At 53.5% G+C, this 23,199-nt stretch overlaps 1 protein-coding gene across 1 annotated transcript; it reads left to right on the top strand.

Moving 5' to 3' along the window:
• Positions 1–203: 203 nt before the first annotated feature.
• USP22 (ubiquitin specific peptidase 22) lies at positions 204–18,964 on the top strand. The gene is made up of 13 exons (XM_061391299.1): positions 204–533; positions 7,791–7,923; positions 9,945–10,058; positions 10,539–10,640; positions 11,016–11,185; positions 12,268–12,415; positions 12,843–12,948; positions 13,044–13,202; positions 13,857–13,983; positions 14,745–14,836; positions 15,513–15,575; positions 16,066–16,215; positions 16,533–18,964. Exons 1-13 carry the CDS (start codon positions 396–398, stop codon positions 16,573–16,575), a joined length of 1,545 nt encoding a protein of 514 aa, XP_061247283.1. The 5' UTR covers positions 204–395; the 3' UTR covers positions 16,576–18,964.
• Positions 18,965–23,199: the final 4,235 nt, after the last annotated feature.

The following is a 23,199-nucleotide window of genomic DNA, read 5'->3' as shown; positions in this document are numbered from 1 at the left end:
CCCGCCAGTCCCTGCGGCAGTCCAGCTGGCGCAAACCAGCCCCGTCTCCCCTGCGCCCGCGCCCCTCCTCGGACGGCGGGAAGTCACCAATTCCCGTCAGAAGTCTCCTCCGCCGACCAATGGCTGGGGGACGGGGCGGGGCCTCCGCAGCCCCACCCCGCCGGGCCAGCCCGTGGGGGAGGGGCGCGCCTAGCGCACGCGCGCCGGCCGCGATGACGTAGCGCCGCCCGGGCCTCGGCGACCCGCAAACGCCTCGCGGGCGGTGCCCGCCACTCAGTCGCTCTGCTCCGCTTTGTCCCGGGCCCGTCCGTCAGCCGGGCCGCCTGCAGCCTCGCGCCGCGCTGGCGTCGTCCTCGTCCCCGCCGGCGCCCCGGCCCGAGCCGGACGGCGAGGCCATGGACGCGGAGCTCGTGGTGACGCCGCCGGGCTGCGCGCACCTGGGCAGCTTCAAGGTGGACAACTGGAAGCAGAACCTGCGCGCCATCTACCAGTGCTTCGTGTGGAGCGGCTCGGCCGAGGCCCGCAAGCGGAAGGTGCGCCCCGGCGGCGCGGTTCCGAGGCGGGGGTCGCGCCTCCGCCGTCCCCTCCCCCGCCGCCTGCGCCCGGCGGGGGCGGGGTGGGCGTCGGGGGCGGTCTTTCCCGGGGCTGCCGGGTGGGAGGGGGAGGGTCTCAGACGTCGCCGCTCGGGGCGTGTCCTGGGGACCCTCCGGTGGGGGCGGGGCGGGGACGCAGCTGCGGAGGGTGCGGCCTGTGCCGCCTACGCTGTGCTAATTCTCCGCGGTCCTGGCGGGTACTTGGGGGTCGCTGGGCCGGGGACTGGCGGTCGGGCGGGGTCCCGGGGACTCGAGTACAGCCGCCACGCGCCTGGCGTGTGCAGAGACGCGCGCCACTCATTTCAGCTCTGGGCGCAGAGTCCACAAGGACGCCCTCTCCCCATTTCAGCGAGGGGCTGAGAGTCCACAAGGACGTCCGGCCCCCCCATCCCATTTCAACGCCGGGCGCTCTCGGGACGCAGGGTCCACAAGACGCACCCTCCCCCGCCCCCAATTTCAGCGCGGGGCTCAGAGTCCACAAGGACGCCCTCCCCCCATTTCAGCGCGGGGCTGAGAGTCCACAAGGACGCCCGCCCTCCCCCCCCATTTCAACGCCGGGCGCCCTCGGGACGCAGGGTCCACAAGACGCACCCCCCCCCCCCCGCCCAATTTCAGCGCGGGGCTCAGAGTCCACAAGGACGCCCGCCCTCCCCCCCCATTTCAACGCCGGGCGCCCTCGGGACGCAGGGTGCACAACACGCCCCCCCCCCCCATTTCAGCGCGGGGCGCCCCCGGCCCAGATCCGCAGGGACGTTCCAGGATGCGGCCCCTCCCTCCAGGTGTGCGCGGATGCAGAGCGCCGCCGGCTCTGCGCTTCGAGTCGCGTTGCTCTTGGCATGAGGGGATTTGCAGTTCACCTGTCGCTGCGCAGGAGCGGTGTAAAGGGGGCCTGTCCGACGGCACGGGGGGCCGACGTGCTTCCTATCTGACGCGGGCGCCTCCCCGAGGGAGCTGTACTCAGTGTCCTGCCTTTGGGCTTGTTAGCTATTTGGAAATCAGAAAATGGCGTTATTCCCTCTTCCTACCTGAAGAAAGTATGTTGTTTCGTGTACGGCGATTTTGCAGTTCGCAGCCCGAGGGCAGGCGCTGTTAGGCAATGTCCACCTTGAATAACATTTTTTTATGGTAAAACTAACATCTGCTGAGCACGTAGGGAATGTTAAGCACCAGTTTTCTTTCTTTTTATCAGTGTGGGTGTTGGGAAGAACTGGCTCTTTGGATGAACCGAAATCGGAGATAAAACAGGCTTCTACTAGGATGGGAGTGCTAGGAGGTTCTTGCTTATGGAGTTGTGTGCCCTTAAAATAAATCACTTGGTTGATTCTGTTCTAAAGGCGATAATCTTGTTACTTACTGCTCTATGTTGTTGGTTAAGATATGTAATTTTTAAATACCGCTTCAAGGAGTCAAGTTTAACCCCTCGTTAACTTTGCCGAATTTCCTGAGGAAAGATTCACTTTTTTTGTTATTGTTACATGTGACTTGGATTAATCTTCTAATGTTAATTGCTTAGTTTGAAAATTGTTGACACACGTCTGTATTACTCGATAGTGAGAACTTGAGCTGCAGAGAGACAAGAAGTGAGGTATTAGCCTCTTTGAGAACTCGAGTCTGTTGTGCTGCCTTGCATTATGGTCATATCCCGCCAGTGAATCCTTGTGTCCTCCATCCATTATTCCCTGAATGTTGGGGACTCCGTGCACTTCTAGAATCCTGGTGGCCCAGCCAAGGCGGAGTTTGGTTTGAGAAACAGTAATGTACGTTTGGTAATTTGCAAAGGTTTCTCAGAAGAGGTGCAGGCTTAGTAGTTTGGTTTTAACGCTGAAAAGTTGCCTATAAAATACTTCAACCTAAGTTAAACTTCATTGAAGTTGCTCAAAGAAGCTACATTGAAGTCTCAGCTATAGTGTAACTACAGGAGTTCAAACCGTCCTTTAAGTAGAGGTGGGTTATGACTTCTGTATCCAAACTCTGCTGCTTCTCCTGGTGGGCTCGATCAGATTTGAGAATTGAGGACTCCGTGCTGCTTTGCTTTTCTGGCGTGGTTCTTGCTGCTTGAGGAATCGTATGTGAAGACGGAAGCCAGCAATGAGGACAGCAGGGATTTTCAGTTCCTCTGGTGGTTATGAGTTAGCCCAGTCTGTTTTATGTTTAAACATGTAGACATTGGGGGTGGGGGGGACAGGTAATGTTTTTTAAGCAATCATTTCTCTCTTTTTGAACTGTTTCTGTGATTCTGAAGTTTTCCAGAAACTTGTCCTCAAAAAACACAGACCTTTTTGTAGTCATAGTAAGTGTTTTTACTGAAATACTTCACCACAGGTGAGGAAGCATCAGCACTCTTGGGCCATTGCTGATTCTGGTGTAGTTTGGGCAGTAATCTGGAGGATGACAAACCGCTTTTGAAGTCTTCTCAGTACAACGTTTGCTGACAGGATTCCTAATCATTTGGGTTGGAAATATCTGAGAGGTTTTTTGAGAAAAGGGGCTGGAGACATTGTCTTTTTGTTTCTGGGTAGTCAGTATTTTAGAAGCATGGTTCAAGCCTTTGGTTGAGGGAGGCATTTCAGATGGAAAATGGTCTTATTTATCTTGAGTCAGTGTTACTTTACCGTGTATTTTAGAAAAAGGTTTACTCTAGGGTTCTTACTGGTCACCTCTTTTAATCAGTGTTGCTTCAATTCTAGAGTCTGAGATCTGAATGAATCTCTTATGTTTGAACTTTTTAGTAGAAATCATCTTTGGAAAGTAACAGTTGTGCTGTCACTGGCTTAGACAGAATACCTGGAGCTTACAGCTTACAGCGTCTGGTAGATAGATGGTAGACTTAGCTGTTAAACGTCCAGTGTTACTGACTGCAGTGACTAGTCTTTTTCGACCAGGCGCTTGGATGATGGTGAGAATGCTGCAGACAGCTGTCTCCTGTCCCTTCAGTTTTTTTAGTTCATTTTTTGGATATGTCCATTCTTTTAGGTATAAGGTTTTCTTTTTCAGAACTTCTTGCTTTGAGGAATTAACTTGTGCTTTATTTATTGATGAATTAGTTCTTTCAGGTTAATACACCTGAGCATTGCAGCACTCACAGGGAGCAGGAGACAGGCTGCTGCTGCTAAGTCGATTCAGTCGTGTCCGACTCTGTGTGACCCCATAGAAGGCAGCCCACCAGGCTCCCCCGTCCCTGGGATTCTCCAGGCAAGAACACTGGAGTGGGTTGCCATTTCCTTCTCCAATGCATGAAAGTGAAAAGGGAAAGTGAAGTCGCTCAGTTGTGTCCGACTCTTCTCGACCCCATGGACTGCAGCCTACCGGGCTCCTCCGGCCATGGGAGTTTCCAGGCAAGAGTACTGGAGGGAGGTGCCAGTGCCTTCTCCGAGGAGCCAGACGGTTCCAAGTAAAAGATCTAAAATGAAAACATTGTTCCTTGTGAAGTAATGTAGATTAACCTGCTGTTGTGAAAAATAGAGAACCTTTGCAGTTTATCCATATGGTAACATCTAGCAAGACTAACTCATTGTTAAAATCACTTGCCCACGTGGCTACAACCACAGCTTTATTCCTGATTTTCCTGTTTTCCACTTTTGCTCATTTGTGTGTGTGTGTGTTTAGTTCTATGCAGATTAATAACAGTAGTTTTAGATTCAGATTTTAGATTTACAGAAAAGTTACCAGAAATAATACAGATGGAGAAGGAAATGGCAACTCCAGTATTCATTCTTGCCTGGGAAATCCCATGGACAGAGGAGCCTGGTGGGCCCCAGTCCAGGGGGTTGCAGAGTTGGACACGACTTAGCAGCTAAATAACAGTAGTGACAATGGAAGTTCTAGACGATATATGAGAACAAAGAATTGGGAGTTGGGGCTGAAACAAACATCTTGTTGTTTACAGATATGATTATCTATTTAGGAAAACCAAAATGTAGGCGAATATTTTTTAAAAAATGATAATACAGAGAGGTCCTGAATCAATCCCTAACATCTTGCTGATGGTGAAGCTTTTACATTTCTGTGGTACATTGTGTTACAACTAATGCACAAGCTTGATATATCATTATTAACTAAAGATCATACTTTATTCAGATCTGATTAGTTTTTCTCTCGTCCTGTCTCAGGAGATACTTAGTCCGTGTCTCCGCAGGCTCCTCTGTCGCCTCTGCCTGTGGGACCGTAGTTCCCACAAGCACCTCCTGCAGTGGAGTCCTAATCGCTGGGCCGCCAGGGAAGTCCTTTTGTCTTTTCCTCTCCCCTGTTTTCCGCCCTCAGCTCCTCTGGATTGTGATGGTTTTTCAGGTTTGCCTTTTGTTTGCTTTTAATGACCGCAGTGGCTTTGAGGAGTATTGGAATATTAATCAGGTATTTTGTAGGATGTGTCTCAACTTGGATTTGTCTGATGTGTTCTCAGGGTTCACAGCTGTGGTTCCAGGTTTGGGGGGAATCCTGAGCCCTGTTTGTGAAGGTCCGTGCTTTGTGCGGCCGATGCAGGGTCAGAGCGCCGCCCCCGCCAGCCCATCCTCCCTGGGTGCTGTCCCGGTGTGGGTGTTGTGTCTCGGTCTCCTCGCCCCTCTCATTCCCACAGGGACCTGCTGAAGAGCTCCAGGCTTTGCCAGGATCATTCCTGGGTCTGGATTTGCTGGCTGCAGGCTTAGGTTTCATGTTTTGTTCTATTTCCTGTAAGTTGGCAGCCAAATCAGAGGCTCCATCAGACCTGAGTTTGGTCCTCTGGCAAGATCTGGAGTGGTGCTGTGTCTTTCCCGAAGGTTCTACTGTCTTGAGCACCCATACTTAAGGGGGCAGGTGTCCAGCAGATGTTCAGAGGTGAGGTACACATAAGGGAACTTGGTTTCTAGGGACTGAGCTGACCTGCCTCATCTTAACCTTGGCAGCTCCTGCGGCAGTGGGCCTGTCAGTCACTTTCATCACCTGTTCCAAGTTCTAGGGAATGAAGTGGGACGGGCAGGTTGCATGAGGTCCTAGGAGAACCCGATGGTCCCTAGCTGCTGCTGCTACTAAGTCGCTTCAGTCGTGTCGGACTCTGTGCGACCCCATAGACGGCACCCCACCAGGCTCCTCTGTCCATGGGATTTTCCAGGCAAGAACACTGGAGTGGGTTGCCAATTTCCTTCTCCAATGCATGAAAGTGAAAAGTGAAAGTGAAGTCGCTCAGTCATGTCCAACTCTTCGAGACCCCATGGACTGCAGCCTACCAGGCTCCTCCATCCATGGGATTTTCCAGGCAAGAGTACTGGAGTGGGGTGCCATTGCCTTCTCCGAATTGACAGTGGGGAAGGTGATCGAAATGTGAATTAAGGACTGATTGAGGTGGTCAGTACTGAGGTACTGACCTGTGGGTACCTGTGCACTAATGAATGAACCATTGTGAAATGTTGATGGCCCACAGCTGTTGCAGTCCTGTTGGGATCCTAGTGTTAGAAACATTGTTACATTTATGTAACACAATGAAAAGACTGTGCAGTGTGTGTATTGGTATAATTGCAGAGTGGACTTGGGTATTTTTTGTTGTTGGGTGTATAATCCATTCCTTTTGTTACTCATTTTTATGCTCAAATCGGGCCAGAATTTCCTCGGGTAATTCCAAAAGCAGCTCCCATTCCTTCTCAGGCCCATCAGCGTTGGCTGGAGTCAGTGGCTTGTAAGAGGTGCGGTTTGTGTTTGTTTTTATTTGCAGAGCACCAGTTAATCCAAGAGTAGTTTACTCTGGGGTATATGGCAAATCCTTGGTGTTTACGGAAACTGGATTTCATGCTTGGGACTGCCTGCCAGTGGAGCCCTAGTTGTAAAATCTGAATCAGGGCCTTAAAATGAGTCCTGAGCATGGGCTTTTTTTGTGTGAAAAAGACTTAGTCAATTGTGTTTGTGTTACCTCAGGCTTTCTTTCCCTGATCTTGATAGTTTAAGGATGTGACCACTTTCTTTCTTGTTGTAGCCCATCTGCCTGTGTTTAATTCTTGTGGTTCCCTGTTTGTGTAGCTAAAATTCTTGATGCCTTTTTTCTTTCAGCAGATTTTTCTTTGGGGAGGTGCTGCAAAAGAACAGGTGGCACAGATTTGGATTTAAAATTCAGGAGTTAAATTTTTATCTGTTTTTAAAACTTTTGTGTGTTTTAAGGGGAAATAGTGAGTTAAAGTTATGTACTTAACCTGATATATTTTAAGAGTCATGCTGGTTTTGAGTTTTTTCTTGAATTTTTTGAGTCTGCTCTTGAGTTTTTTCTTGGATTTTTTGTTTATTAAGGTCGTAGAAGAGTTTTTTTTTTTTTTTTTAATAAAACCATGGTCATGCATTTAATGTATCCAGAGTGATAAAAACAAGGAACACCTTTTAATCTTTTCTTTACATCTGTAGCCATAGGGAGCAGTAAACAGATTCCAGGGGTCTGTTCCTAAGGGTATTTTTATAAAAAGAAAACTTCCAGGCTACTGGGAACCATTCACTGTTACACATCCAAGTAACCATTATATAACTTAAAACTTCCCTTGTGTTACTGAGAACAATTAGAATTAGTTAATTCCTTAGATTGATCATTGGCAGAATAAATAGGTGGTACAAGTACTATTTCTTGTATTGCAACATTTCAGAAGTCTTTCCCTTGAGTCTCCCACTCCTGTGGAATTGCCCTGGAGCAGGGCTTCCTGCTGGGGGGGGAGAGGCACTTGGGAGGCTTGGGTGGAAGAGAATTGTTTACCACAGTGCTCGTGATTGCTGAGGTTATAAAACTTTGGGTTTCTGTGGTATAGTTCTCACCCACAAACCATTCTTTTTCTTGTTTTTGTGTATTGCTTTGATTCATATCCATCTTGATTGATTATAGATTTGCTGTGGTCTCGGAACCTGGAATATCAAACTTGAAATGGCGTGCTGGTTACCGGTGCCCTGGGGGTGGAGGGGCCCTCGGATGCAGAAGGACCTTTTCTGCTCCTGAAGCTTCACACGCTTGGTCTTGAGTGGCTTCGGGTTGGTGGTTGATACTGGCCTCAGTCCTCTTTCGAGGAGCCAGTCTGAGCTAAGTGACCTACATGCCTTTTGGGTCAATTGACAAAATTAAGGAAAAGATCTTTTAGGTGGGGAGACCTTGAGAGAAAACCTAGGCTTCCACTTCCTCTCTAGCTGTACCTGTTGGAATTACCTTGCTCCCGTGACTCTGAGAACCCCAGGTTCCCAATTCTCTTTTCTGACTTGTAGGCGAAGTCGTGCGTATGTCATGTGTGTGGCCTCCACCTGAATCGGCTGCACTCCTGCCTCCACTGTGTCTTCTTCGGCTGTTTCACGAAGAAGCACATTCATGAGCACGCCAAGTCCAAGAGGCACAACCTGGGTAAGACCCTCCTGATGCACACCTCCGGGGCTTTGGGGTCATCTTCCCAACTCGCTTCTTTGACTTTGACCTTCCGCTCTCCCAGGAGTCTGCCCTTATCTGAAGTGGTCTGTGCTCTCCTTGGAACTCCTGTGGGGAGGGGAGAGAAACTGAGCCCACAAGTGTTACTGCCCCGCTTGCCTGAGGTCATGTAGAGTGTGACCCTAAAGGACGACTTTCTCTGAAGAGTGCATTTCCTGCAATGGAACATCGGAGACTTGTCTTTCCCTCTGAAAAGCATGGTTAGGTGTTAGATTAGGCAGAAATCTGCAAAGGCCTTCCATGCAGCTTTAGGTTATTGGTATCATTATGGGGTTGGGGGCACCGGGTGAGTTCAGCACTGTCTGTGAGGGGTTGGCTTGTTTGTTCATGGAGAGGCTGGAGGTGCTGGCATCAAGGTGGGGTTACATGAAGCTGAGTTTTGCTCTAGTCTTTACTTTCTGACTGCTGTCAATAAGTTTTTCTCTCCTTGAGGATTATGTTTTCTGTCAAACGATGGTGAGGATTCCTGTAAGGAACTCGCTTTCACAAGGTCCAGGCCACAGACCCTTTCCTACAACACAGCTTCCTGTGACCCAGTCTTCCTGTGTGGAGATGGCGTTCGAACTCAGTCGTTTCCAGAGGTCATGCTTCATCTCTAGCTGAGAGCCTGAACCAGGCAGGGGAGGGGTCAGCCCAGGACGAGGCGTTAACTGGCCTTTTCGAAGGAGAGCTGATGACACTGATGGTGCTTCACAGGCTGTGGGTGGGTGGCCGCCCAGTGGGGCCAGCAGTCAGCAGTGGGATCTCACCCAGAGGGACCGGAGAGAAGGGCTGATGGTCACGGTGGGGGTGGGATCCTCTGGTGTGTGGTAGAGAACTTCGTGCTTCATTCCATCTGACTCTCAGATGAGACCATGTAGGGTCTCACATGTGGGCTGCAAGTCTCTGTGGTTACAGGGGTCGTGTAATCTGACTCTCAGACCAGACCCATGTAGGGCTCTCACATGTGGGCTGGGAGTCTGTGTGGTTAGGAGGGCTGTGCAGAAGTGGGAACACTTTTACACTTAAAAGACTTTATGAAGAATCTTACTGAAACCCAGTGTTGTCTACAAAAGTCACTTTAGAAACGTGGTATTTGTTCATGTTATCAGCCTGCTTGATAAGCTCTGCCTCTACTTTTGCCAGAATGAGCCAGTTTTAGGAAGTTTGCTTCAAGAGACAAAAGCACAGAACAGGAGCAAGATTCTGGCCATTGCTGGTTAGAACGTGGTTTACTGAAGAGTGTGTGTGTGTGTGCTCTTTAGGTGCTTCAGGTTTACACGTTTACAGAAGAGGGAGAGAGTAAGAGTGTGTGTGCGCGTGCACGCACCTCAGGTGCTCCAGGTTTACATGTTTATGGGAGAGAGAGAGAGAGAGTGTGTGTGTGTGTGTGTGTGTGTGTCCACTTAAGGTGCTCCAGGTTTACATGTTCACAGGAGAGAAAGAGTGTGTGTGTGTGCATGTGCCAGGTTTACATTTTTACGGAAGAGTGTGTGTGTGTGTGTGTGTGTGTGTGTGTGTGTGTGTGTGTTGGGAAGCCCTGGGCACAGGTCCAGGTTGTTTGCTTGGCGGCTGTGCTGCCTGCATCCTGGCACAGTGAGGGCTGCTGGGCGCCCGGGTCACAGAGCTCTGGTCCCGGGAGTCTCTGTGGGCTGATAGGAATGCAGGTTTCCCTTGTTTCACAGGAAAGGCAGAGAGTCCTGGTACCGAGGGGTTGGGTCCTTTGTAGAGTACAGACGTGGCACCTCTTTCTCCCTCAGATTGCTCAACCCTTGAGGGAGCTTCCAGGGAGAATTCACGTGCCTCACCTGCTTTGGACACACGTCTGAAGCGGGGGCACAGCCTTTGGTAATAGTGGGATTTTCTGGTTAGAGAAATGCTACCTAGAAAGCTTACATGTGTGTTTGTGTCTTGAAGCATTACCTTTCCATCTTTAATTAGTTTTGTTTCTTCTCTTTCAGCCATCGAGCTCATGTACGGAGGTATCTACTGCTTTTTGTGTCAGGACTACATTTATGACAAAGACATAGAAATCCTTGCCAAAGAGGAGCAGCGGAAAGCTTGGAAGATGCAAGGTTTGGTTTTCCGGAGCTCTGTGAGCCTGGTTGTGTCTTCGCCTGCATCCCCTGCCCCTCATCTGTCAGGGGGAGTGGGGAGGAGCCCCCATACCTGCCTGCTACCTCCTGCAAGTTCGGGGGGGCACCCAGGGAGGCAGGTGCGGAGCCCACAGTTTCCTGGACCTGTGCTTTTGCCTGGGTCCTCACGGGCCTGCGACTGCCACAAGGGGTTCAGCCCTGGTCCCTCTACTCAGGGATTAAGGCTGAGGAGATGCTGGTCTCTGGACTGCTGACACCGCTCTGAACAGGTTCTGTTCTCCTCTCCTCCGGGAACGTGGCTTACTCACGGCACATTCCCTGAAGGAAACTCCTTTAAGTGTCTGGAACAGGGTCTTAGAAGAACCCCACATTGCCCCATCTTTGAAACACAGCCTAATAAACTGCCACCACCACACTGGTTCACACACACAGTGTAGCTAACGGCACCCTCCTGCTTAGGTGTCGGGGAGAAGTTTTCAACATGGGAGCCGACCAAACGGGAGCTCGAGCTGCTGAAACACAACCCCAAGCGGCGGAAGATCACGTCCAACTGCACTATTGGTGGGTGGACACATGCCCGGTGGGGCCTTAGGGGTGTGCCCAGCAGGGCAGAGCCCGCGGGTGGGGCTCTTCAGGAAGCAGGTGTGAGTGTGAGCAGTCTCCCTGGCCCTGCTGAGACTGCAGGGGACGCGGTGTGGCTGCCAGCTTGTCGGGGAGACTGCTCTCTGACCTGTTCCCTCGTTACCAGAGGCCTTCAGGCAATTCTGCCAGAATGGTTGATGCTGAAGTTAGGGGCCAAATGCTGGGGATCAGCACCCCTCGGGGCCTTTTCTTGTAAGAGGAGCACAAGCCTTGGACAGAAGCTCCGTTCTCACATGAGTGGGGCCGTGGGCTGGTGGGGTCCTAATGCTGGCTGACCCAGCCCTCCGCCGCCAGGTCTGCGCGGCCTCATCAACCTGGGGAACACGTGCTTCATGAACTGCATCGTGCAGGCGCTCACGCACACGCCCCTGCTGCGCGACTTCTTCCTGTCCGACCGGCACCGCTGTGAGATGCAGAGCCCCAGCTCCTGCCTGGTCTGCGAGATGTCCTCCCTGTTCCAGGAGGTGCGGGGCTGGGAGGGGGCGGAGGGGGGTTCTGTCACCTCCCCTGCGGTGGACATCTCGTATACGCCCCTGTTGTGAAACCACGTGTTCTTCCCAAGGGGGTCTCCAGCCGAGAGACTCGGTGTCATTTTCAGGCTCACTGCTGCCATAGACGGGGTGTGAGCAGCGGACGCTGGCCCCCTTGCCCCCCTCAGCCCCCATCCGTCACCTGCCGCTTTGTCCACAGGGTGGTGGGTCTCGTTGCCAGCCTTGCTGACTGTGTCACCAGAGGTCTCTGTCCCTGATGGGCTCGCAAGCTGACCCTCCAGGCTCAGGGCCCGAATGCAGGACAGGGTCCTGCAAGGACCCAGGTGTCTTCAGGTGATGGCCCTAGGCCTTTGATTGCATCCTCTCATTTCCCTGGTGCACCCCGGCTGCCTGGAGCCTGCCTGACTTCGGTGCTGGAGTTATTCACCATCTGGCCCTTTTCAGAAGTCTCCCGATCCCTGGCCCATCCAGTGCCCATGTTCCTGCAGCCTGCCAGCAGTGGCTGGCGTTACAGGAGTGAACAAGCTGAGTGGTATCGTTGGGCCGGAGCAGTCTGGTGGGGGTCTCATTCAGGCACTGGTGGTGGTCAGTTCATCTTGTCACGTTGGTCTTTAGGCTCCGGTTTATGGGGGTACAATTTACACAGAACAAAAGTCACCTTTTAGTGTATATGTATGATCGTGTGTTTCAAAAAACCTTTTTATTCACATTTGACCAAAGTAAAAGTGTTACTGGCTTCATTGTGTCCAGCTTTTTGCGGACCCATGGACTGTAGCCCACCAGGCTCCTGTGCCAGTGGAATTCCCAGGCGAGAGTATTGGAGTGGGTTGCCATGCCCTCCTCTGTTTCGATGAAAGTTTGCCACAGTTCATCACTTTGATGTATTTCTAGAAAACGGATGGTGGGAATGGAGAAAACTTATGTGCAGACTCCAGGTAAAAACACAGTTTGCACAAGAAGGAGAGGAGATGGCCACCTGCCCACTCATTGTCGGGTGTGCACGTAGGGGCTCTGTGTTGCTCCTGACGAGGCTGCCGCTCCTTCTCTCTGCACAGTTCTACTCGGGGCACCGTTCCCCCCACATCCCGTACAAACTGCTGCACCTCGTGTGGACTCACGCCCGGCACCTGGCAGGCTACGAGCAGCAGGACGCACACGAGTTCCTCATCGCAGCCCTGGATGTCCTGCACCGGCACTGCAAAGGTGGGGCTGCGGGGTGCACCTTCCAGGGTGGAGCTGCGGGGGTGCACCTTCCAGGGTGGGGCTGCAGGGGTGGGGCTGCTGGGGTGCACTTTCCAGGGGCTCTGCAGGGGTGCACCTTCCAGGGGCTCTGCAGGGGTGCACCTTCCAGGGTGGGCTCTGCAGGGGTGTGGGCTGCAAAAGTGAGGGCCCAGCAGGGGTGAGGACAGGGCTGCTCCTGGACCAGTTACTGGACATGAGATACATTTAGTGTCAGATAGACGGCAGGAAGGTCTTAGGGAGAAACAAGGGGAGAAAACGGAACATACTGCGGGTCCACCGAGGTCCTCCTGCAGCAACCTTCCCTAGGGGACCAGCCCTGTCCCTGGGCTCAGCGGCTTGATGGCAAGCTGCCTTGGGGCCCAGGGTCACAGAGCCGTGGTCTCCCCAGGTGACGATAACGGAAAGAAGGCCAACAACCCCAACCACTGCAACTGTATCATAGACCAGATTTTCACAGGAGGGCTGCAGTCTGACGTCACCTGCCAGGTGTGCCAGTAAGTGCTCCCCCCCTGCCCAGGGATTCTGGGGCCTTGTCGCTCTGCTGCCCACAGAGCCATCCTTGCTCACATGTGCCCCTGCTTGCTCCTAGTGGGGTTTCCACCACCATCGACCCCTTCTGGGACATCAGCCTGGACCTCCCTGGCTCTTCCACGCCCTTCTGGCCGCTGAGCCCTGGAAGCGAGAGCAGTGTGGTAAATGGGGAGAGCCACGTGTCAGGAACCACGACCCTCACCGACTGCCTGCGGAGGTGAGGTGGCCACGCCTCATGGGCAGGGGGGCCCTTCTTGTGGCTGCTTGGGGAGCATCCTGAGAAAGCCAAACCTCCCCGGGCCCCACGTTCCCACATAGGAGCTGAGGGGGCACATTTTAAGAATGTTGTATCAGTGGAATTGTAATCTCTCAGGGTTGACTTTTCCACTCACCCTAATTCTCTGGAGGTTTATCCAGGTTGCGTGTATCACCAGTTGCTTCCTTTTAAGTGCTCAGTAGTATTCTGCAGCGTGCATGCATTAACCACTCATTTGCTGAAGGACATTTGTGTTGTTTCCAGGTTTTTCTTGGCCCTTACAAATAAAGCTGCAGTTAGTAACCACTCACATACAGTTTTGTGTGAATGCTGGTTTTCACTTTTCAGGGAGTAATTTGACTGCTGCTGTCTTACAGTAGTTAGAAAATCATTACTTAGGATGAGAATTCTTTATGATAGAGAAGAGGAAGAAGGAGCTTTTTTGTTTTTCATTGTAAGCTTATAAGCGTCCTTAAAAAGCGTCCTTAATTGTGCATGTGTTTAGGAACAAAATGAACCCACTGAAAGTGATGAAAAAAAACTTTTCTCTCTTTCTTTTTTTAGTGTTCTCATTTTCTTTTTTAACTAAAAGTACACGTTTTTGACATGTTGCAGATTTACCAGACCGGAGCACTTAGGAAGCAGTGCCAAGATCAAATGCAGCGGTTGCCATAGCTACCAGGAGTCCACCAAGCAGCTCACCATGAAGAAGCTGCCCATTGTGGCCTGCTTCCACCTCAAAGTGAGTCCCCTGAGCACGCCCCGGGCCTGAGGTGGCTGTGCAGTGCCCACCTTGCCTCTGGAGCACGTAGGCCAGTGCCTCCTGTGAGTGACTGTTCTCTCTGCTGTCAGGAGGTTTGCTGTGAATCAGAAAGGAGTTACTTTAACTGAAACAGGGCAAGTTACTCTGGGTAGGGGTGGGTAGGGGTTTACTCCTCCTCCCCTCCAAATTCTTCCATCCTCACCCCAAGTTTTCTGATTTACTTAAAAGCAAAGACCCTTTGCACTGAGGTCGAATCCTGGGGTCAGCATGCCTTCTGTGAGGGGCTAGTAGCAAGCATGAGTCCTGAGTGACGAGCTGAGAAAGAAGAGCAGCAGGGCTGCTGTGTTTGCTCTTCTTGGGCATTCCTTAATGGTCTCTGTTGCTTACTCTTCCGCTTTGTGACCCTTTAAAGGTGTAAGACAACCCAGAACCCCAGCCCTGCCTTGCTGCTGGTCCAGTGTCCCGTTTTGTGGGGAAGCGTCCTATCTGGCAGGGGGCACAGGGCATGGGGTGTGGGCCCTGTTTTTCCTGCCAGACACTGTGTCACGTCCACACCTGCCATCAGGCCCATTGTTTCAGGGGTGGGGGGCTAAGCCCCATGGGGTTTGTGCTGTGGATTCTGAGCTCTGGCTCTGGGCAGAAGCAGGGCACTTAAGAAAACACAGGAAGGCATGTTAGAAGCCCCGGAGACACGGTGGGAGGAGCCCTAACCCATCTCCCCCATCCCTCCGTTCCTGCAGCGGTTTGAACACTCAGCCAAACTCCGGCGTAAGATCACCACCTACGTGTCCTTCCCCCTGGAGCTGGACATGACCCCCTTCATGGCCTCCAGGTTTGTTCTCTGTCCACGGGCGGGCGGGGGTGGTGCCAGGTCCCTGATGAGGCCCCAGTGAGCCCTGACGTCATGGAAGCCCCTGACCCCTCCCCGTGTGAGGGAGGCTGGCCCCCGACTAGCTGTTGTAGCACTGGCTCAGACTTGGGCTATCTGCCCGTAGGCAGCATTTCAGCCGCAGGCATTGGGGTGGAATACAAATCAGCAGGGTGGTTCTGCAGCTGCAGATGTCACTTGCTTTGTTTTCAAGTCTGTGTTTTCTGGACCACTTAAAATTTACCTTCACAAAATGCCCAGACACTTACTAGTGTGTCAGACGAGGGCTGCTGTGGTGGAGGACTCCGGGGGGTGTCGAAGCAGCAGAGACCTGAGCCCATGTAGGCCGCAGGAGGGTCCAGTGAGGCTGACCCCCTGGCCAGGGGTGGAGTGGGGAGACAGGATGGGTTGGGGGAACCGTGGGTCCTGGCTGACTCCAGCTCTGTGCCTTGGTGTGGATGGTCCACTTGGCCAGCCTGGGCCTCAGTTTCCTCACTGTAAGTTGGGGCCGTCTCTGCCTGAGGCAGAGTTTTTGGGAGAACCAGACACGTGGAAGCCACACAGTCATGCCTCGCAAGTCCCTGGTGAGGGTGATCAGTTAACATTTTGATCAAGGCTGAGTGTCCTGCTGTCCTTACAGCAAAGAGAGCAGGATGAACGGACAGTACCAGCAGCCGACAGACAGTCTCAACAATGACAACAAGTGAGTGGCTCCACCTGGCGGGCGGGCCAGCGTCTTGAGTGAGAGTTGGCCCTGGGCCTTAGGGAGGCCCCACCTGCATTGCCCGGGGCGGGGGGGGGGGGGAGAGAGAGAGAGTGTGTGTGTGTGTGTGTGTGTGTGTGTGTGTGGCCATGGGGAGGGGGTGGCCAGGCTGTGTGTCTTCTGGTCACTGGCTGGCTTCCTATAGTGCTGCACTCCTCTGTCAGGGCAGGGCCTCCCCCCACCTGCATCTAAGCTGGCCTCCTTTTGCAAGAGCCTGACCTTCCCGGCACCTTGACTAGGCCCTGTCCTCCTTTCCCGTCCTTCCTACTGGTGGCCGAAGGGAGGCTGCAGCCGCTCCAGTGTCTCCCAGGCGGCCTGTCCCCTTACCCTTCCCTGTCAGCGTTCATTCTTGGGCTGCTGCTGTGGGGACTGTGGTCCCGGGTGGTGACAGGGTTGAGTGATCTCCGTGTCCCTGCTGCCATCCCCTCAGGTACTCGTTGTTTGCGGTGGTCAACCACCAGGGGACCCTGGAGAGCGGCCACTACACCAGCTTCATCCGACAGCACAAGGACCAGTGGTTCAAATGTGATGACGCCATCATCACCAAGGCCAGCATCGCGGACGTGCTGGACAGCGAGGGGTGCGTCCTGTAGGGCCAAGGTCCCCTGACGGCAGCTCCCCCTGTGCCCATCTGGGAGGCTCCTGCCCCAGATGACCTGCTGTGACCCTGACAGCATTTGGGCTTGGAGTTCCAGGCAGCAGGGCAGCCTTGAGATTCTGTGGTGGCCCTGAGAGGGCTGGGTGGGTGGAACCTGGGGCAGGCATCCTTCAGAGAGGGACCCCCAGCCAAGGGAGAGCGGTCTCAGGCTGGGGCATGGGCTGGGGGCCTCAGCTCTGCAGGGACAGGTGCCCCATGGCCACCCCGGGTGGGAGGTGAGCTTGCCTTCTCCTCCACAGGTACTTGCTGTTCTACCACAAGCAGTTCCTGGAGTACGAGTAGCCCTGCGGGAGCCCCCGCACGCCCGGGGCCACGCTGTGCAGACGCTTGGCAGGAGGTTGGCCCAGGGCTTGGGGGCAAAGGAGACAGTGCCTGCATGTCTCCCATGCCCCTTGGAGTTCCAGCGGCTTCAGGCTGGAGGCTCCAGAGCGGGTCGAGATCGCGCCCTCGCGATCTCTTTCTTGGTGAATTTGGGGTCTTGAGTGTGCGTAGCGTGGATCCAGGGCCCGGAGCCTGCGGAGCTGACAGCCCTGCGCGGCCTCCAGCTTGTCTGTCCTGCAGATGCCAGCGTTGTCCTGCATGCGGAAGGACCTCCCCGTTTTCTAGAAATAGGTGTTTTCTTATTCTCTCTCTTTCTCTCTTCTCCATGATCGTGAATTTCATGAATGCAGTGATAGTGATGTGAATGAATTACCGAGTTCAGACTGAACCTTAGATCGTTTTCCCTTGATTCTGGAGAGTGGGTCTTGCTTCTTCACTGGTGCTGCTTTGGTTGCCCCCACCCCTCATCCCCAGGGACCTCCATGTCTGTGTCAGAGCCACGGGTGAGGAGCGGGCTGGGCAGGGTACAGTCTCTGTCTTTAACTCAAGTGTGTCTAGTGGTTTCACTGCTTCTCTCCCGTGTCTCCTTCCTGGCCACCTGGCCCACGAGCTCTCCCAGTCGCTGCTGGGCAGTGGACATGTTGGATGGCGTCGGGGGGCCTTGCAGGGTTGGGGGGGTGTTGCTGCGTTCTACGCTGGGGGTCTCTGCTTTCCATTCTGCTTGTTTCTGTTGCAGCAGGAAAGACTGCCGGCACAGAGCCAGTGGGACGGGCTGAAGGAGCAGATGCACCCGTCTATCCACACCCTGACTTAGATTGTCCATTCTGAGAGGGTCCAACCTGGAGACGGGGACAAGCCCATCTGTCCTGAACTGTGAGGGCTACTTCCTGGAGAGGAACACATCCCCCTGCAGCTAGGTCCGCGGGCTTTCTGCAGAGGGCCAGGTGGTGGGTGCTCCCGGCTTGTGGGCCCTGTGGTTTCTTTCATAGCTGACACATAGACAGATGTAGCTGTGTTCTGGAGAACTTTATAGGAGCGTGGAAATATGAGTATCACATACTTTTCCCATGTTACAGGGTGTTAAGTTTTTTCACTCTGTAAAGGTGTGCACATAGTTCTCAGCCAACGGGCAGTGGACTGGGTCCAGCTCATCAGCTGCTTAGGTCCAGGAGCGGCGTGGTTGCTGTGCAGGGTGGAAGGTGCTGGCTGGGGTTCCTAGGCCGGGTCATCATACCCGGCGGATATGGCCCAAGTGCCTGCCAGGGTCACTCAGTTGTGTTTCTGTATTTCAGGAACACAAGTTGTTAAGCTTATTTTGAAACAGCCGTGAGCATCATCAGACATGCAGGTGGGCGCCCGTTCTCAGAAACTACCCTGCGTGGCCCGTGCACTATGCCTGCTCTGAGGGCTCTGGACAGAGGCCTCGCGGGCCGGGCCCTGGGCTGGAGGTGACTGTGGAGCTCTGGGCCCGGGGCCTCCATGTTAAGTCGGGGCAGAGTGGATGTTCTGCTTTGGGTTTCTGTTGGCTCACTCTGTCCCTCCCTGCACCCCTTCTGGGCCCTGCATTCACGTCCATAGCTCCTGGATGGGGAGACAGTGAAGCCAGGTTTCTCTTTTCGAAATGTTATTTTTGAATTTTTATATCCGGATTAATGCTCTTTACTCCCTCTGGCCTGCTGTTCTGAGCACTTAGCTCTGTGTCTGCTGACGAGATCGCCCCCTGACTGTTAGAGCCACGTGGGGTGGAGGCGGGGTGGGCGTGACGCTTCGGCTGTGCCGAGGTCCTGCCGTGATGTCAGGAACAGAGGCTGCGTTTGGGAGTCCTTTCTCTCAGCTCCCAATGCAGCTGCTGGAAACAGTTTCCCGTTTCTTAAAACCACTTGCATTGACGTCTGGACCACGGAGGACTCCTGGGCGACCCCTCCCCCTGCACTCGTGTATCAAAGTGACTGTGTCTCTGAGACGTCGGCTGCTGTGTCGACACGTCGCGGGGAGGCGGCGGCTCGCTCTCTGGGGTGTCCTGAGTTGGGGAGTGGGGCCCTCCTGCCTGCACCAGCGCGCCTGGGACTCGCCCTTCTGCAGTGTGTACACTCGTGCTGTCGTAGCTTGCTCAGTGTAGATGCTCCCATCGTATCAAATTGCCATTCTTTTGACAGTTCAGGTAACTGATTTACTATAACTTTGACAACAAATCATAAGAACAAGATGCCAGTGATTGTGCTGTGGATTTTATCATGGGGATGTCTCCATGTCCCTTTCCTTGCTGTTCTGAGGGACTGTTAGGCTCCTTTCCTCCCTAATGGCTTGTAGTCTTTCATGTGTCGTAATAAAGCTACATTTTATTCTGAAAGCTGGTGGTCTCCCATTTCTGCGGCCGAGGCCCTCCTGAGCCCCTTTATTTGTTCAGCCCCAACCTGCTTTGGGCCAGGAAGCCCATGTTTGCATCTCCTCATCCTGGCCATGATGGCGACTTGAGGAGCCTGGGGCTCAGGGCCTTGTGGTCCATCAGATTTTGAATTTAATGTCACCTGAGGGGCTTTAAATGCAGGAATCCTTGGAGACTTTGAGCACAGGACCTGGGATGTGGGGAAGGCCACCCTGCGGTTGAGCAGGTGGCAGGTGTGAGTCAGCAGAGAAGGTCCCTGGCCTGGTCAGTGCTGTTTGACTCTGCGCTTGTCATGGGCTCTGGCCCCTCCAGCCCGTGGACCCTTCATTTCCGAAGCATCCCTTTCAAGATGCCTGAGGTGCAGGCTTCTTGAGTTCCCTCACGTGGAAATAGCAGGAAGCGCCAGCAAGTCCCCGGGGCTCCAGAGTAGCCGTCCGTGCCTTACCCACAGTCTCTCCACGTTAACCAGGACCACTGCTGTATCCCTGCAGAAAGGCCCCCCCCACCCCAAACTGCCCCCAGGGTCTTAGACCTTCAATCCAGCGTTGTCCAGGCCGGGAATGAAGACCTACAATGGGGTTGTTGGTACAAAGCTGTAGTGTTCCAGTCCTGCCCCGGCTGTTGCCCTCCATCCCGGGACCTGTGTGCTCTGACCATGGTCTGGTTAAAAGTGTTAAGTTGTCCTGGAAGTTGTGCCTTCAGCGGTCGGACTCGTGGAGCATCATGACCTGGGGAGTGTGGACAGGCAGGGCAGGCGGAGCTGAGTCCAGAAGATGGGTCCATCCCACAAAGACAGATGCTGACCCCCCCGTGTAGTCGCCCAGCCAGCAGGTGGCCACCTGCTGCTGTGATACGGGAGGTGACCTCCAGGCTTCAGAGCTGGTTTAGGGGCCGGGCTGGGCAGGCATCCCACAGGAGTGACTGGTGAGCTGGGCCCGGGGCCTGCCGTGGAGCCTGTTCCAGTATCCCCCCGCTACCCCATTTTGATGGCCCCTTTGTCTGTGGGCCCTTGGAGCAATGGCGTGGGGGCAGTGAGCCATCGGCACCCAGAACAGGTGGCTTTGTCCACCTGGTGAGCGTCCTTGGTCAGGCTTCTTGGTGAGCACAATCTGTTCCTGACCTGAGGTCTGTCCCCACTCACATCTTCTGTCGCTGGCCTTCTAATCCTGTTCCTTCTGAGTCTTTAACTGTCCAGCGAGCTGTTGGCGCTGCCCCAGGAGTCCACATAGGTCAGTACTTGGGGCCAGTCTGGTTCCTGACAAGGTGGGTAACCAGGTACAGTACTCAGAGTTCTGCTTGGAGCGAGGACTTCCCTTTGTTGCGGTCTTTTGGGATGCCCCTCGGTCCCTGGTCACAGGGTGTGTGTGGATGCTGGAGCCGCCATGCCTGCTGCCCGTGCGTGTCCACTGCCGCACACTCACCCTCGTGTGTGCAGAGCGCTCATCCCTCCCGGGACGGAGGTTCTGTGTCCGCGTCAGGTGCTTGGCCCAAGCAGCGGCTCTTCCTGTGGCGGAGGATGGACCCTCGGGGGGGATGGACCCTCGGGGGGGATGAGGTCAGTGTGCTCGCGGCACCTGTGCTGGTGCCCCGGGGTTCCTGCTGGACTCCTGATGCGTCCTCAGGCTCGGTGGTGCAGCACGCTTGTGCTCCTGCAGGTCCTGCTTTCACTGGGAGCCATGTGCTGCCAGTGTGGACAGGTGGACTTAACGCCCGAACGTGTCAGCAGGGCTGCCGGTTCACACAGGAGGTGTGGGGGTGTGGCACCTTGTCTTCTGCTTCAGACCGTGGACACCCTGGAAATGCCACCAAATTGGGGGCCCTTGAGTATGGGGGTTTCTCATGTGTTTATAGTTGTTTAAATTCTTATTCGCTGTTTTATTGGAGTATGGCTGATTTACAGTGTCATGCTGGTTTCTGCTGCACAGCAAAGTGAATCAGTTATACATAAACATACCCACTCTCCTTAGATTACCTTTCCATGTAGGCCATTGCAGAGTATTGAGTAGAGTTCCCTGTGCTTCACAGTAGGTCCTTTTCAGTTGTCTAGGAGTGTGTATATGTCCGTCCCAATCTCCCAGTTTATCCTTTTTTCTACATCCGTGACTCTTATTTCTGTTTTGTAAATAAGTTCACTTGTACATTTTTTCCAACATCGCGCTTTATTTAGTTCACTGTTACTAAAGTAGCAACTAGTCAAAACCAGTCTGCAGAACGTTGTCAGCTTGGGGGTCAGTGTGGCCCTGAGGCTCCAGCAGGCGGGACGCGGAGGGCTCCTGCTCTGGCGGGTGTGGGGTGGTGAGCAGCTGAGACAGGACCCCATGGGAGGAAGCGCTGAGTGACACAGTGTGCGCTGTTGAGGGAGGCAGGAAGGCACACAGCACCTGGGGAGCCACTCCCCCCGAGAGCATGACCCCGAGGGCGGGTGAAGCCAGGGGCCCCAGGGTGAACACAGGAACAACCACCCAGCCAACTCAGCCAGTGACGCAGCGACTCAGCCCCTCACTGAGGGCCGGGCAGAGAAAGGCTGGCCAGTTCCAGGCATGGAAACTTCATATCTCAGTCTCTGGCGTTGTATACAGACCTGGTGTTCGGTAAGAAAAGCACAGGACTCAAAAAGAGCAAGTAAAAACAGCTTCCTGCCAAGAGACAGAGCAGCAGAGCCAGAGTCCGATGACCTGAATGTTGAAACTGTCAGGCGGAGATTCTGAGTCATGAGGGTTAATGTGTTGAAGGCCCTCGGAAACCGTGTGGAACAGATGGGCCCTCAGTGGAGTGGGGGGAGCTGCTTGGAAGGACCGTCTAGGAGACCCAATCATGGTGACAAGAAGGACACTCTTGACAAACGTGACGGCACTGCATGACAAGGGCCTCAGCCGAGGGAGGCGGCACTGGGACCACCCAAAGAGAGGAATGGGGCAAAACCCCAAAGAACAGGGTACCTGCGGTGTGGGGCAGCACCCAGCAGTTTGAAGGGATGACAGTATAATGAAAAACAAAAAAAATGCAGATGCAAGCTTTCTCAGAGAACCCCAAGCAGGGTAAGTAACAAACCTGCCCACAGCAGAAAACTCCAGAACACATTTTCAAACTGCTAAAAAAACAGAATTTATAAGCACACATTGCAAAGAAACAAAAGTGGGAATTCTAGCAGCTGTCTCATCAGAAACGGAACCAGAGAGAGTGGAGCAATGTCTCTGAGGTGCTCAAAGGAAGAAACTGGCTTCCCAGAATCTACCCAGAAGAAATCTCAGAAATGAAAGAGACTTTCAAACTGAATAAACTCATCACCTGCAGACTCGCACAAGAAGTGCTGAAGGAAGCTCTTCTGACAGACCTGGGTCTGCACACAGAAAATGATTTCTAGACTTGAAGGTAAATATACATGGTGTCGTTTTTCTTATTTTTAATCACTGTTAAAGTACTGAGTTTCTAAAGCAAAAATAATACTGATGTATCATGGGCTTCAGGACAGCAACACGAAGACGGGGCAGCCAAATGAAGTGAGTCTGTTTGTGGGTTAACTGACATCAAGTAAAGGTGTGTGTTGCAAATAGCTCTTTCAAAAATGTAGAGAGGGGTAAGCATAGAGACCAGTGTTTAGAGAAAGTGCAGAGTGGTGGTCACCTGGGGCTGGAATTGGGGAAGGGGGAGATGCTGGCTAAAGGCATGAACTCTCGGGTGAGACTGACACGCTGTGACGCTGTATCACATGAGAGATCATCTCAGGGGTTGGGAGGGTTGTGGTCGGGGGTCCAGGTGTTCCTGACGCCATGTAGAGCATATCCCAATGTATAAATGTGTCATGTATCAACTTGCACAGTGTTACCTGTCAGTTACATCTCAGTAAAAAGACGGTGGACCTAAAGACAGTGAAATGGGGCAGGCAGTCAGAGCTGGATCCCTGGAGCCCAGGCTGACCCACTGCCTCATCCTGGCCTGCTGGTTATAGCCACAGTAAGTATGGCCACAGTGGGTGAGTGCTGAGTAGTCGCTGCAGACTCTGTCATCCCTACCTTTTCAGAAGAGCTTGCTGAGCTCTGGGCCTGGGAGACAGGGTGGCCTCAGGGAGGCCAGTGGGGACTGGTATCCCGGGAACTGGGCTGGAGCTGCAGCAAGCAGCAGGAATCAGATCCATCAAACAGAAAACATGGATAAAATGGTACTTAAAGTTTCAGATTTTCTTTCCAGCAAGGAAACTC

This window comes from Bos javanicus, chromosome 19 (assembly GCF_032452875.1).
Source record: "Bos javanicus breed banteng chromosome 19, ARS-OSU_banteng_1.0, whole genome shotgun sequence".
Lineage (NCBI taxonomy): Eukaryota > Metazoa > Chordata > Mammalia > Artiodactyla > Bovidae > Bos > Bos javanicus.
The sequence above is the reverse complement of the archived record's forward strand: the minus strand, read 5'-3'. Positions and strand labels throughout refer to the sequence as shown.

Excerpts from the sequence above, each read along its gene's own strand:
- USP22 (XM_061391299.1), top strand. The coding sequence starts at position 396 with ATGGACGCGGAGCTCGTGGTGACGCCGCCGGGCTGCGCGCACCTGGGC. Across the intron at positions 10,059-10,538 it reads GAAAGCTTGGAAGATGCAAG|GTGTCGGGGAGAAGTTTTCA; the intron begins GTTTGGTTTTCC and ends CCTCCTGCTTAG. Across the intron at positions 12,949-13,043 it reads GTCACCTGCCAGGTGTGCCA|TGGGGTTTCCACCACCATCG; the intron begins GTAAGTGCTCCC and ends GCTTGCTCCTAG.